We start from the raw sequence: 13816 nt of genomic DNA, 5'->3' as shown, positions 1-13816 counted from the left end.
ATGAACAGCTCTTTCATATACTGTTAAATTACTACCATTCGTAATCTTCCCCTCCTAGCTTTTGTAAAAATGGCATTTGAACCTGGCAGAGTACAGTAATGCTGCTTCTAGCTCTGTGAGATTAGCTAAGATGATCTTTTATAAAGCAGAACACCAACAGAATAGTTCAGCCTGGTAGTCTGACATAGCCACCTACAAACCAACTAGTTAGTGTTTCCTGTTCTCCACACTGCCGCGTTCTGAATATTGGAGCGATCATGAGTACAGACAATATTGTTTTGTACCTGTTACTTCACCTGAATTTTGTAGATACACAAGTGGGGTTGACCTGGTAATGAAATGTCAATGTTCTTAATTTACTGCTGTGTAATATGTGTACTTCTACTAAAGCCAAAGGACCGTTGTCTAAGATAAGTTTATTAAATGCTTAGCTGCGGGGAGGATGTCCACTTATCAAGGAGATGGTTAATTTCTCTGTTCTTGGTGTCGCGTTAAAGGGGTGTAGCTGATTAACCGTTACGGGCCCGGTTGGATTCAGAGTACTGAACCAGTCGGACATTCACCAAAACTGGGGGTCCGTTCGGACATTCACCAAAAACGTAATAACCACCTGGGGGTCCGCTCAGACATTCACCAACAATGCATTAACCGTCTGGGGGTCTGGTTAGATTCAGAACACTGAACTATCACGGATAACCACCCTCACCCTAGTTGCATTAATGAGAGCTATCACAATGCAATCAAGTATGGTTTATTACAGCAACAGATAATCAGGTTCTTTTGGATTGCCGGTGATAGTGACTATCTGCAAAAGCAAGCTAGTATGCATGAAATACACAGGTGTTACAGGGGTTCTAGGTGTTCTAGGTGTTCTAGGTGTTCTAGGTGTTCTAGGTGTTCTAGGTGTTCTAGGTGTTCTAGGTGTGGGTTCTAGGTGTTCTAGGTGTGGGTTCTAGGTGTTCTAGGTGTGGGTTCTAGGTGTTCTAGGTGTGGGTTCTAGGTGTTCTAGGTGTGGGTTCTAGGTGTTCTAGGTGTGGGTTCTAGGTGTTCTAGGTGTTCTAGGTGTTCTAGGTGCGCAGCCTAGAAATAAATGCGTTAAAAGGATCAAAGACTCTATAGAGATTTATAAGCAAATATTCAGATCTCACCCAAAGGCGTCCCAATGGGGGGGGAAGAGAGGCTCAGCCCGTCGACTGATCCCAGGAGTCAGGAGGTCCTAAGGATGTTGTATGTCCTTGGGATGGTATCTCCCCTGACGATGGTATCTTCCCTAACATCCCCTCTCTCTTGGGCCAATTTATATTATTTTCTGTCTTCTAGGTGGAGCGTGAGTGACTCTAGTCAAGCATATCTTAGTTATGATTGGTGTAAAGTTTTCCCGTTTCCGTTTAAAGTAATAGGCTCCGAGAAATTCAGGGCGCATGCTCAGTGAGGGGTGGTCGCACCTTGGAGGCGGGTAGCTTTTGGGATGGAGGTGTGTTTTGGTATTATAATGATATTATAATGAGCAAAAAGTACACTAGGGTACAGCATTTGTCAAAACATGACAGGTCTTTGGCTTAGGGTGGCAAAAAGTGCAGCTTTGTGCACAAGAACAATCGAGGCCCCACCTGATTACAGAGCCTAGCCGTGGTGTCTCCACTCCACTCTACGCTCCGTGGTGTTCCTTAGAGCTAGCACACCAAGTTTCCCCAGCGCGATAGCATCTAAGGTTGGGAGCCTAGGGAATGCTCAGATAATGCAGTTATGCCCTACCCTGAAAGCCTCTTCAATGCTGTACCTTTTCCTTAAAAGTGTGAATGTTAGTTTTATTTTCCTAGTTACTTCAGGCATTTACACCACACTTGGTAAAAAACAGTTAAGATCATGCTTAGTTCTGGGGCTCTCCAGGCTTACCTCATAGAAATACTAAGATTCACGTGTATTACAAAACAGGTTTTCCGGTTGTGATGCTCCAAATTAATGTGTTTACAGAAAGCTTGATTGTTTTTTTTTTTTTTTTTCCCATGGTGTCTTCTAGCATTTAATAAAAATAATATATATATATATATATATATTCCTTTAGAGATATGTTTGTTCAGAGCTTAATAAGAACTCTCAGGATTGACAAAGTCACAACAGAAGTATTTCAGTGTAGCACTTTTCTCAGGGTGTTTCTAACGGCTTTCTTTTCCTCAGCATGGGATGTATTTTCTCTTTCTCCATAGGTGAAAAAGGACGACAAGCCTTTGAGAAAATGGACAGAATTTGCTGTGAATTAAGAGACACTGTGCAGCAAGAGGCTGAAATTGAAATCACCGTATTTTAGTAGTGGAATATGAGGAGCTAAATCCTACCTTCCTCACAGCCACAGCTGAGTACTGAGGATTTAGTTTGTTCAGGGTCTGGTTTATTGACACCCTGCTATGTACATGCTGCGTACTGACAGAGTACAGCTTTGTTTCCAAAGTGGGCACAGTTTGCAATCTAAACCAAATAGACTGGAATCTGTATTTTCTTACCCTCAGCACATGATGAAATCCCAAATCCAGGTTGCCACTTGAGTTAAATCTCCATCTCATTGGAACTGGCTGCCTCTGCATGAACTAGAAGTCAAATATGATCTATTTTCACTTAAAATATTTTATTAATTTGGCATTTCTCTAACAGGAAATAAATGATCACTCTCCTGCAGTCCATCTAGAAACTAGCAGAAAACAGCTTGCTTATATCAACTGCCACATAAATCAGAAAAATCTAGAAGCCTTATTAAGTGGCTACCATTCTTTTTTTTATATACAATTTAGTTGCAGAAGAAAAACTTGTTACTTTAAAAGTCATTTTTGGGGTAATCACTGCAACTTAGGCCAGGCTCAAGCAAGGCTTGAGAAGGGTAAGTAAGTACTGAGTGTAAATCCTCAGCAGTTTACAAGGGGAATTTATTTATCAGTTATTATCCATGTACAGATCAGACTGCCCTATGGACAGATCTATGTAAGTAAGTTTAAAAAGAAAAACAACAAAAAAACACAAAAAGCATTTTATTCCTTTAGTCATAGACCAAGGTTTTGCATAGTCACATACCCATTGTCAGGCTCCTTACTCAACACTTATTTAATGTAGTGGAGGCTAGTCACAAAGAGAAGTCTGGCTTCAGGTAAAATACTTGAAAGGTTTTGGCTTGTGTGTATATATTTTATATATATAGTACTTTTCTATTCAGTATTTATTTGTTGGATTTCATACTTTTTTCCCTACAATTCTAATAAAACTTATGAGACAAATTTCTGCAAGTCGCTCACGCTGGTGTATGTCCAGAGTAATGGGAACAGGGATAAGGCAATCAACCCCTCATGGCAGGTAAGATACTGTGTATTGAGCTAGGATGTGTATCAAGGAAGCACGGTGTGTATTTCTTCTAGCTATGGGACGTTCAGGCTTGCATGGGTGAAACAGGCTGGGCTGTCTGCAGTATTTCACTTGGGAACATGCAGCTTCCTGAGACACTTCAACTCTATACTCACGAGCTCTGTATAGCAGGACCGTGGTGCCAGGTCATCCTATTCCATGGCAAAGTTTAACCAAACTTAGAAGGGGCTGCTTATCTATGGTTTAATTCTGCTTTCAATTTACAGATTTATTTAAAAGCAGGGGAACAACATTTTCCTACTTTAGTAAGTTTTCTGCTTCCCCCTAGCCTCATTCACCTAATCTGCCCCTTCACTACAAAAAATAAAGAGAACATTTTGTATATGTATAAAAAAGTTAAAGTACAGTAAAAGACAAGTAAATTCTTACAGTAATATTTAAAACATTTTCCAGTAAGAAAAATAACAAACATTGGGTTAGTCCAGAGCTGCAAGTGGTTCAAAATAGGAGGCCCTGGCTCTAGCACTGAGAAGACAGGAAGCGATGAGACACGTACCTTCTTTAAAAAAAGAATTTTATTGTAACAACTAAAATGAGAACTGAAAACTTGGATGGGAAATTGAAAAACTGTACAATTTTACTCTAACCTCTGAGGTCTTTGCAGTGGCTTACACAAAAGACAAGATACCTGAAAATGTATTATACCAAAACATTTAGCTTTTTTGTTTTTTATTTTTTTAAAAAAGTTTATTCTATGGCAATCTGTAAAAAAGAAAGACCTGATGAGTAAATATTTGCTTAAGGCATATAGCAGAGCAGCTCACTAACTTTCTAACAAGTTTAACATGGATATTTGTCCATTTTCCAATAGGTTAACCAATACACCCACTTTGAAGTGCTACTGTATATACACACCCGAACTACTACATACATATACAAGACATCAAAACAAAAATGTTTACAGTTCAGTATTATAAGCCTTATACACACCTCACTGGTCTTGTGGGCTACTTCACTGTCTACCCCAGGACAGCGCCAATTCTCCTGGATTTGGAGCAGATGAAAGAAATAGCAAAGTACATTGGTGGAAGGTGGGGGGGGGGTTCAAAACTTACTTCCTCTGCAGGAAGTTTCTCTTACTAGAATAATTTGCAAAAACAGTGCAAGTGAATTATTCTAGATTCAAAGGAAGATGCTTTATTTTATTGTCAAGCCTAAAATTTAAAGCTTTCCTTCTTGGAAAGAGCATAGCTGGGGGGGGGGAGGGGGCACTATTTCAAGAACCTCTATTTTTGCATTTTTGCAGCTCAAAGCATGCTATTGAGATCTTCCAAGAAAGGTTTTCTTCCTCATCCTCCAGTGCAGCTCTGCAGGCAGCACAGCAAGTCATACCCAGGAATCACTGAGCTATCACTCGCCTCAAGTGACCAGAGGTGAGGTGTGGATATGGCTTACTAAACACTCTGGAATGTCTGTACTATACTTACTCAGCTGAAATGAACCATGCTAAACAACCGGGTTACACTGAGTACGCAGAAATTCAATAGGAAGTCATGCCAAGTATTGGGCGAGTACATGTTATCTGATAAACACCAAATCAATCTATCGCTGAACGAAGAGACTTTCAGCAACACCCTTTGAACCACAGCCACTTAATGATCAGTTCATGCAAATATACTTTGGGCACATCAGTAAGCAGAAATATGTTCTTTCACCTTTCAAGCACATGGTATTTAATCAGGACACTAGAAGACTTTACATGCATTTTAATACAAATGATGTACAAATGTTGCTTTAGAACAATATTCTACCAGATGATGGAGAGAATAGTGGGGACAAAGCAATCACATACTGTATCTTAAATACACAGATGAGCCGTTATATATTACCATTTTTCTATACTCATTTTTCATGATTCCAATAATATAACTAAATATTGACTGATTACAACATTCCTCCTTTCCAGTACTGGTCTGACCAACAGTCTCACAGGTAAAGTATTGACTCCCAGTACTACCTGAGGATTTATTATTGTACTTGTGAAAAGCCCTTGATGCAAGCTTGACAGAACACAAAATAGAAACAACTCCCACCCCCCAGTTTACCACCTTATTCACTGAAGGAAAAGAGCTACACTACAGACAGTTTTGCAAAAATAAATATGGAGTGGAAAGAGACTTACATAAGATACTCCATAGTGATGTCTGCATGAGAGTGGTGGTTAAGTGCTATAAATCTAGAAAGCATTTAAAGATAAAAAGAACTGATTATTAACACTGTTGCAAACCAGTTGTCATGGATTAGTTTCATTCACTACGCCTTTCAGTAGTGAATTGACTCTCGTCTTCTGCCCCATGACATCAGCAAAGAAGTCTTTGCTGCTGTTGTTTAAACAATAATAATTTGGTACTAACACGAGGAACAGCATTGGCAAAGACGGTTCAGTGCAGTGCAGGCTTCCAGTCATGGTTCCACCAGTGTGCCCCAACCCTCCTTTACAAGCTCTCTATGTTTTCACCAACTGAGTGGAACAACTCAGCTGCAGCACGGCACAGGACAAACCCACCCAGCTCACGTTAGGACAGCGACAACCCTGTCTGCAGAGGTGCAAGACTTACCCACCAACACCACCACATCCCACCATCACTGAACAGCGCATCTTCAAGCCAAACTAAGCCAGTACTTTAAATCTTTGCTTTAAAAAAGCAGAACACGCAAATGCTTGCATCATAAGCCAGCTGATACATTCTCAGACCAACATGTCTTCTGTTGAGCTTTTTACTTCGTAAGGAAGCTGCCACAGCATTAATTGCTCTGGATTTCTTGAAACGCTTTCCTGCTCATTACTCGCACTGCCTCTGAGCACGTTACCTCACCAGCTGCTGGAGGAAGCATGCTATGCCTTATGAAGCAGATGTACAGATGTAGAGTGAAACTGCATTTTACATTCCAAATGATGAGGTTTAAGAACTGGTCCTTCTCAATGCCAACCGAACAGCTGCAAAATGCTGGTGGACATGTTTTGGTTGAATTTCGTTTCCCGTTTCTCTCCCTCCCCTCACCTTCTCCTAACCCAGAATATAAAAGTAAAAACAGCTTTACAAAGGATGGTGCAATGTAAATAGACATATGTGCAAGTAGAGTGCAACAAAAGTCAATGAGAAGATACACTTATTTCCAAAAAAAAAAAAAAAAAAAAGAAAGAAAAAAAGAGCTTGACATGTTGGGATACCCTGAGCAAATGCAGAAGCCTGTTTCTATAAACACATGTAAAACAGTAAGCTCTTTAAGAACAGTTATGCCAAGATTAAATATATCAATACCACAGGCACTGCCCACAACTCAGTCTTTAACAGATGAAGCAAGTTACAAAACAAAACAAAAAAAACACCCAACCACAACTGCCCCCCCTCTCCCCCCTTCAAAAAGTTTACATTCTTCAGGTATGTGGGTTTATTTTTCTTTTTTTTGGGAACTCATCAATATAACTCATGTATTTGGTTACAACACTTGGAGAGTACAAGCAAGTTTCACTTGTGCCTAGTTTTTCTGAAACACGAAAGAAAAATAACTGGCTTTTTAAAAAAGGCTAAAAACAACAATGTGTTGTAATTCTATTATTTAGTTAAAAAAAAAAAAAGAAAAAAAAAAGAAAAACAGACTATTTGGCATTTTCTTTGCTTACTCCTGAATATTTTAAGGCCCTGAGATTAGAATATTATGTTCTTGGGACCACAGGGCTAGATAAAACCCTAGTGCATCAATTCTCTCTTAAGCCCTAACCAAAGTTCCGGCCTTGCAACCTAAGATCTATCTCCACTGAGACAAGGCTCCCATGCCTCAATTAGCTTTCTTTCACAGAAGCTTATTACAAACCGATCAAATCGTTGGTATTTTCTGCAGGGTCACTCGTGCTGGCATGTCCATCAATGAAAACACACCCTGTAAAAAAGATAAGCCCCTGCTGTGAGGAAGGTGAACATGCATATATTCACTAGAAATGGCTTCCAAGTTGTCATCATATTCTCATCATCCTCTTCTAAGTTGTCTGACTTCATTGACTCTTCTTTGTGGGGCGAGAGGTGCTGATTTTCACCAACAGTTCTCCTCCGAATTTCAGTGTCTTGACTATTGCTAAAGGACAAAGAAATGAATATTCAGTACCGGATTTTGCATTTTGGAGAGAAGCCAGGCAGACTTGATGAGAGCATGGCCTCACCCACTGAACATCACAAAGGTGGAAATCTCTTGCTATCACGAGCTGCAGCTGATGACACACCAAAGCCTGTCCCTAATGATTACGGTTCAGGCTGTTAAATTACAGGTTTAGAACAGTCCTTGTCATCAAAAGCCACCCAGAAAGAAAGGATAGTAAACATCCAGTCTGCACCAGATGCTCAGGTTACTTATGCATTCAATCCCCAGGGAAGCTCTTGCTTGGTAACCATGCTTGGGGAGTATTCTGTGCCCTTTACAGAGCCAGGTGACTTAGCTTTAATCACCACCTACTTCCATTGCTCATCACAGATCTGCCACCTGCACAGCCAGAGACAAGAAACGAACTTGTACAAAGCCACATCCAGCTTCGGTGAACATTTCTATACAGTTCTAAGCCCAGGCACCCACTCAGAAAGTGAGAAAGGGGTGGAATTGTGAGTTGCTGCTGCAACTGTAACTTCGGAAGGGTGGCTACACACATTGTGATAGCTTTTAATGATGGAACTGATGATTTCTCCACCTTTTAACGTTATCTCTGGATACTAGACCTCCATCACGGTGACAGTATCCTGACACCCAAGGAAGCTTCTAAACTGAGCAGGAGCTTTCAGATCTACAGTACAACTCCTATCTGAATTTAGAAAGCAGAGCACCGCCGTGCCGTGACAACCAGCAGGGTGGTGACCAGCAGGGAGATGCTTTGCATGGGGACTTCCTACACATCTGACAGCTCAAGTCCAGAAGGCAGCAATCCGCCGTCCCAGGCACCACGTACCTGTACCTGGGCAGGAAAAAAAAGCACACTTAAGACTGCTGCCTCTTCTTTGCTTGCTTCTGCCAGCACGTCTCCATTTCTTCCAGCCTCTCACTGTCTCATCCTTTCACACCGATCTGCTCCTTCCCCCTCCTGCCTGGCACATTTCACTTCCCTCATTTCTGAGCTCACTGCCCCAGGCACAAGGACAACAGCAGTCATCGAAAGGAGGCCTCATCTTGCAGCTGCAGCACTAGTGCGGGATGAAAGAGCTCAGGATTCAAACCCTGAGCTTTTCTAACATACAAATACTGTGTACGATAGGGTGTAACTTAGCAGGGTAACAGGCAGATGCCCAGCCCAAACCAGCCTCTGCGATTAACGAGGAAGATGAGCAGTTCCAGAGGATGACTCAACTCCAGCCTCAGGCAAGTGTCTGTAATAAAATTAATCTAAGCCTCCGCTCTTCAGAACTGGACATCTCTTATGTTCATTTAGACTAAGCTGCACAGAGTCTTTCCAGGAAATCATTTATTCGCTGAAAAATCCAGATTTATATAGCAAATGACAAGATAACAGCTTTAGATCCATACTCCCCATTGGGCTCAAAAAGCATTAGCTGACGTCTCACATCCCAGCAAATATTCTGGTAACAGCACTGTGTTGTCACTGAGGGAAAAAAGAGGGAGGTGCTTCTGTTCTAATGTTTTTGTCTTTTGTAGCTAAGCCTCTATTCGTGCCCTATTCTATTCCCAAGTTTCCTTTCTTTTTAGTAAAGGTATTTGCAATTTGAGTATTTCATTTTCACAATCTCCCCTGCTGAATCAAAAAAAATAATAAAAAAAATCCTGATCTAAACATTGCATCATGTTAAGTGGGGAAAGGAGACACTTCCAATTTATCTCTTTGCCTCCAGCACAATTTGGAGGGAGATAACAGGTTCAGCCTCTCTGCTCCATGGAATTAAGAGGAGGTTTATTTTGAAGGAAGACTACTGGAAACACGTCTCACTAATCTCCTGTTTCCAGAGTCACACACTCCCCCACTGGCCTAGCCAAATAAAATATATCAAGTCTGCCAGCTGCATCTGTTAAAAGGCCTTAGAGTTTTGTGGAGAATAAAATGTTTGATACTTTTATTCCAATATTCCTGTGAGAAGCTGAATATGTCTTCTTAGGAGACCATCTAGTGGGGGAAAATTAAACTTCCCCTTGATTATCCCTGGTGGGATTTGCCTAGCTGTTTTTGTTTTTTAATTATTATTTTCTATATATTTTAAAATGTTTATTCTTTGTTCTCTGGGGCGTTCAGTTGGTTGTTCTGAATAAAACTAGTTACCATGCAGGATGCCACCAAGGCATGCTGACTTTAACCAGCTGCACGCTACACTAATAAGGCAGGAGTGACATCTAGTGGTTATGCGTGTAGGAACCTTGGCTTCTCTGTTGTAGGTCAGTGACGGGTAGGAAAGTTCTGTGCTCATGAGCCCCTTCTCCTCCTTTCATCAAAAGTAGCTTTGCCTGTAATTACTTTCACGTTTCTAAGTGCAACTAAAGCTAGTCAGCCTAGCTTTGAGCTACATGACTAATACTGCCACTAACTAGTGAATGTGCTCCTCTGTAACTTAACACATACACCGCAAGTAAATTTAGACTAAACCACCCCGTTATGCCGTCACTTGTTCTTTAACTATAAGCAGGATCCCATAAATAGCCCTAGTTTATGGGTGAAGTTAACAAGAAAAAAACCATAAGGCCTTCACTGAAAAGGATCCACCACAGATTTTGTTTCAGAACTGCTATTACACTAACTCAATCAAGGGTGTTCTGGGCAGAACCTGCTGTACGAAATGCCATTTACGAGCAAGCTTCTTGTAACTTCTTAAAGCCACAAGGCAACTGGGCAGTCTTTTGGGGGCAGTTAGAGTGGGAAACTTAAGGAATTACCTGTCCGTGATCACTGGCACAGACGAACAAGCTCTGCCATCTGGAACCATCTCTTCCACAGTGCTGACTGAGCAACTGATCTCTTCCTCTGCCACTTCATGCTTAGGGAAGAATTCTGCGTGTTCGTGCATCCTTCCATTGTGCATTTCTGAGGTTCGCTTTGGTGGTCTGGGAGGTGGTGGGGTGTGTTCTGGTGGTGGGTCCAGGTCTTCATTGGAGAGCTCTTTCCACTGTTCCTTCAGGAAAAAAACATCATATGAAGTTTCCCATTATTTCTTTTACATAAACTACTCTAACAAGGCAGGCACTCTACAGTCTATTTCATTTATTTTTAGAGTGGCTGTTCATTTGCATCAATAAAAAGGAAAAAAAAAAAGACACAAAAAACTCCAAACCTAAGCTATATCTAGTACATTGAAGACATCAGCTACGAATGCAAGAAATTTTAATCTATGTCTGGAAACTTTAAATAGCACAAAATAGAGCCTAGTTGATGGTTTTGCTTACCATAAAAGAAATATATAAGATTTAATCATAATACTTTTATACATTTTCTGGCATACTAGAAAAGTGTTCCCTTAAATGAAAGACAGCTGACGTACCCAGTCTACACCCCAGTAACAGTGCTGAAAAGCATGCACAGTGCTATCACACAACAGGACTACAGGTAGGTTTGTTTTTTTTTTTTTTTCTGCTACAGTTAAAGAGTTGCAGCTCACCACATCTGGCTCTGCAGTCAGTACTCACTTGCACTGAAGCATCTCCCATAATGAATTTTGCTCCTTCAATAACAGCTAAGTAGGAGAAACGAAGCTGATCCGCTGTCTGTATAAGTCCCATTCTGTACTTCCTCATTTCTAGGAGAACTTGTTTGACATCCACAGAAGAAGGATCTTTCCGTTTGTCCATCTGAAGGTACAAAATGGGAAACATGCCTTAATGCTCTGATGAGATTCAATACAGTGACTCCTATACTACGGCCTTCAGACCATCCTCCATATTACAGAACTAATAAACTAATTAAAAAACCTGGTATCAGCTACTTATTTGGCTTCTGAAAAGAGAGAGATGGGATACTGGTTCCCCAAAATCTTCTTGTATGTTTTCCTTTTTTTTTTTTTCTTTTGTCTTTCTTGTTTTTGAAAATATAGTAAATAAAATAATTTTAAAAATGGGTATTCTGACCTAGGCCTAACTTCTGTGTATTAGTTGTTCTTGCACAGTTAATAATAATAAATTTATTAAGTTAAAATTAAAAGTTAATAGTAAAGCCAAAATCTTTCCCTACCTACACAGGGTAAGTTGACTCCCTTAAAGGAAACACATTAGATGGATTTTATATTGTTTCTGGATAGTTTACAGTATTATTTAGTGAACACATAGTGGGGTTTTTTTCTTAACCATAAGGGCAGTCTAGCCTTGTAAATTGCTCTAAGAACTAGAGACTTTTCTTCCCCAGGCCCCAAATGGCCAGCTAAGAATGAGCTCTGCCTTAATTTTAAAGTGGAATACAGTCCAACACAGAATAAGAGTAAGATAACGAGAAATAACATGCAAGAATACTCCAGAGAAAACACCACAGCTCTTTGTAGGATTAAAACAAGCCATTCCTGACCGTGACTACTAAATAGCACATTGTTTCGAAGCAGTAGCTCTTACCAGCAGAAGACATGTATCAACCAAACAGAAAGTTCCCGATCTTCCGATTCCTGCACTGCAGTGCACCACAACGGGTCCGTACTCGGGATTCAGTGAGCCAGATTCTCTCACTTTGAACAGGAAATTGAGGAATGAAGCAGGTGACTCCGGGACTCCAAAGTCAGGCCACGTAGTATAATGAAAGTGCAGAATCTCTCTAGTTTCCTGCGTCTGTAAGAGACAGTACTTCTGAAGTCCTTTAGCTGGGACACACAAGTCAAAGCCATTCAAAGCACAGCTGCCTACAACAACGTTCGAATGGGCAAACAATTCCTCACGTTTATTTTCCTAGCAAATAACCTCTCATACATTTAGAAATACAGCTTCAGAATTTTGAATTTTTTATAGCTTCAAACGTTAGACATTTTTAGCTGTAAGTCAATTTCAGATTTGTGCCTTTGGAAAAATGTTAGCTTCTTCCTTTGGAAGTAACTGGTTTATGCGGCATGGAGGAATGTGCCAGCTTGACTTTGTGTGAAACTGACTACACTGCTACTTCTTGTATGGTGCACCGACACAGCAGCTGACAAATTCAAATAACAAAGTTCCATACTCTGAGGGAGTTTTATAGCTCCAAAGCTAATTAACTAATTACAAATAATTATCTCTGTTTTGAGCAAAGTAAAATGGATAAGTCAATTTCCTTATACGTAACCCATCTTAGTTTTCTCAGTACAGTTCAAATGCTTGCATCACCACAGGCAGCTGGCACTGCCGCTGCCCAGTTTCGGATGGCAGAATACCATTTGAAGAGTTCTCAAATGGAAGTACAACAAACTACAGAAGCCCTTTCCACTTTCTGCAGTCAAAACCCTCACACAATCACAGGCGTTCCTTTACAGCTTCATTCCCCACCTGAAAACTTTCTTCCAGGCCTGCTGTATCACTGCTGTTCACGCTCTCTTAGAACACTGAGGTACAACCATCAAAAACACGTCTATGGCAGGTGTCATTTTTAATGCACACTGCAAACTACAACGAACAAATCCTTATTCGGGTACAATTTCATTAGTCAAATTAGCATCTGTTTGCTCACTTTTCCTGGCAGAAGGAAGCATGCAAGATGCTAACAGCTGAGCAAAGGAATATCTGTACCTTCCAGCAGTGAGCAGTATGAGGACAGGACAGAATTCAGGTGAGAATGTCCCAACATACACACCTAGCTCAGCACCACCAGGAACCTCATAAATTATCTTCAGTTACCTGCATTCAGTGGAAGTTAATGGCATTCCACCTGAGGCAGTCTCACCCAGGAGCTTCAGATCAGCTCTCACTGCTCTGCATGCTTCTGTTTTTCTCTGCTCTGTTAGAGTAATGCTCTAATACACTGCAATGTTGAAAACAGTCTCATGCAGAATCATCAATTGCAGGACAAAACCTGCTGTATTTCATGACCAGCTTTTTCAAGAGCTTCTTGATGAGGTGAGTCTCATCTCAGAGGTTAAAAAATGTGATTGGTAGTAGTTTAGGTACTTACTGTAAGGTTTTCCAATTCTAGCTGTCGTACTGTGTAATACGATTTTATATCTTCAGATATCAAGGTTAGTTTCAAGTTTGTATCTTCAAAAAACATTTCTTTTTCTTCCTTCCGTGGCCAGTACTGCGCACACTTTACCTAAAAACAAGCAGGTGCCATTTATATTGGTGTAAAATGCAATAAATAACTATTCTTAAATACACATTTTCAAATGAAATGATTGCTTCTATTATAAGAAGACTAATTCCAATGTGAAGAATACCAGTCTTCCTTTATGCTGCAGAACCATGTGTTCAGTACGTTTTTTTTTTTTATGAATCAAATTATTTTGACCCTGACTGAAGTCACAAAGATACCTAGGGATTGTGTAGGTAG

General features: G+C 40.5%; 2 protein-coding genes across 13 annotated transcripts in view; one reads left to right on the top strand and one right to left on the bottom strand.

The window, feature by feature from the left end:
* Positions 1–7005, top strand: part of RIPOR3 (RIPOR family member 3) — a 63692-nt gene extending 56687 nt beyond the window's left edge. For all 11 annotated transcript variants that reach the window (XM_068700908.1, XM_068700907.1, XM_068700906.1 and 8 more), the window contains one exon: positions 2208–7005. In XM_068700908.1, coding sequence (XP_068557009.1) covers positions 2208–2308 — 101 coding nt within the window. In that variant the 3' untranslated portion in view covers positions 2309–7005. The remainder of the gene's footprint in view (positions 1–2207) is intronic.
* The window catches only part of PTPN1 (protein tyrosine phosphatase non-receptor type 1), a 43884-nt gene continuing 33973 nt past the window's right edge, over positions 3906–13816 (bottom strand). For both annotated transcript variants that reach the window (XM_068700917.1, XM_068700918.1), the window contains exons 5-9: positions 13442–13579; positions 11926–12135; positions 11014–11175; positions 10267–10502; positions 3906–7482 (exon numbers count right to left, since the gene is read on the bottom strand). In XM_068700917.1, coding sequence (XP_068557018.1) covers positions 7275–7482; positions 10267–10502; positions 11014–11175; positions 11926–12135; positions 13442–13579 — 954 coding nt within the window. In that variant the 3' untranslated portion in view covers positions 3906–7274. The remainder of the gene's footprint in view (positions 7483–10266; positions 10503–11013; positions 11176–11925; positions 12136–13441; positions 13580–13816) is intronic.

This window comes from Anas acuta, chromosome 16 (assembly GCF_963932015.1).
Source record: "Anas acuta chromosome 16, bAnaAcu1.1, whole genome shotgun sequence".
NCBI classification, from domain to species: domain Eukaryota; kingdom Metazoa; phylum Chordata; class Aves; order Anseriformes; family Anatidae; genus Anas; species Anas acuta.
Note: the sequence above shows the minus strand (reverse complement) of the source record. Positions and strands in the feature narration are given on the sequence as shown.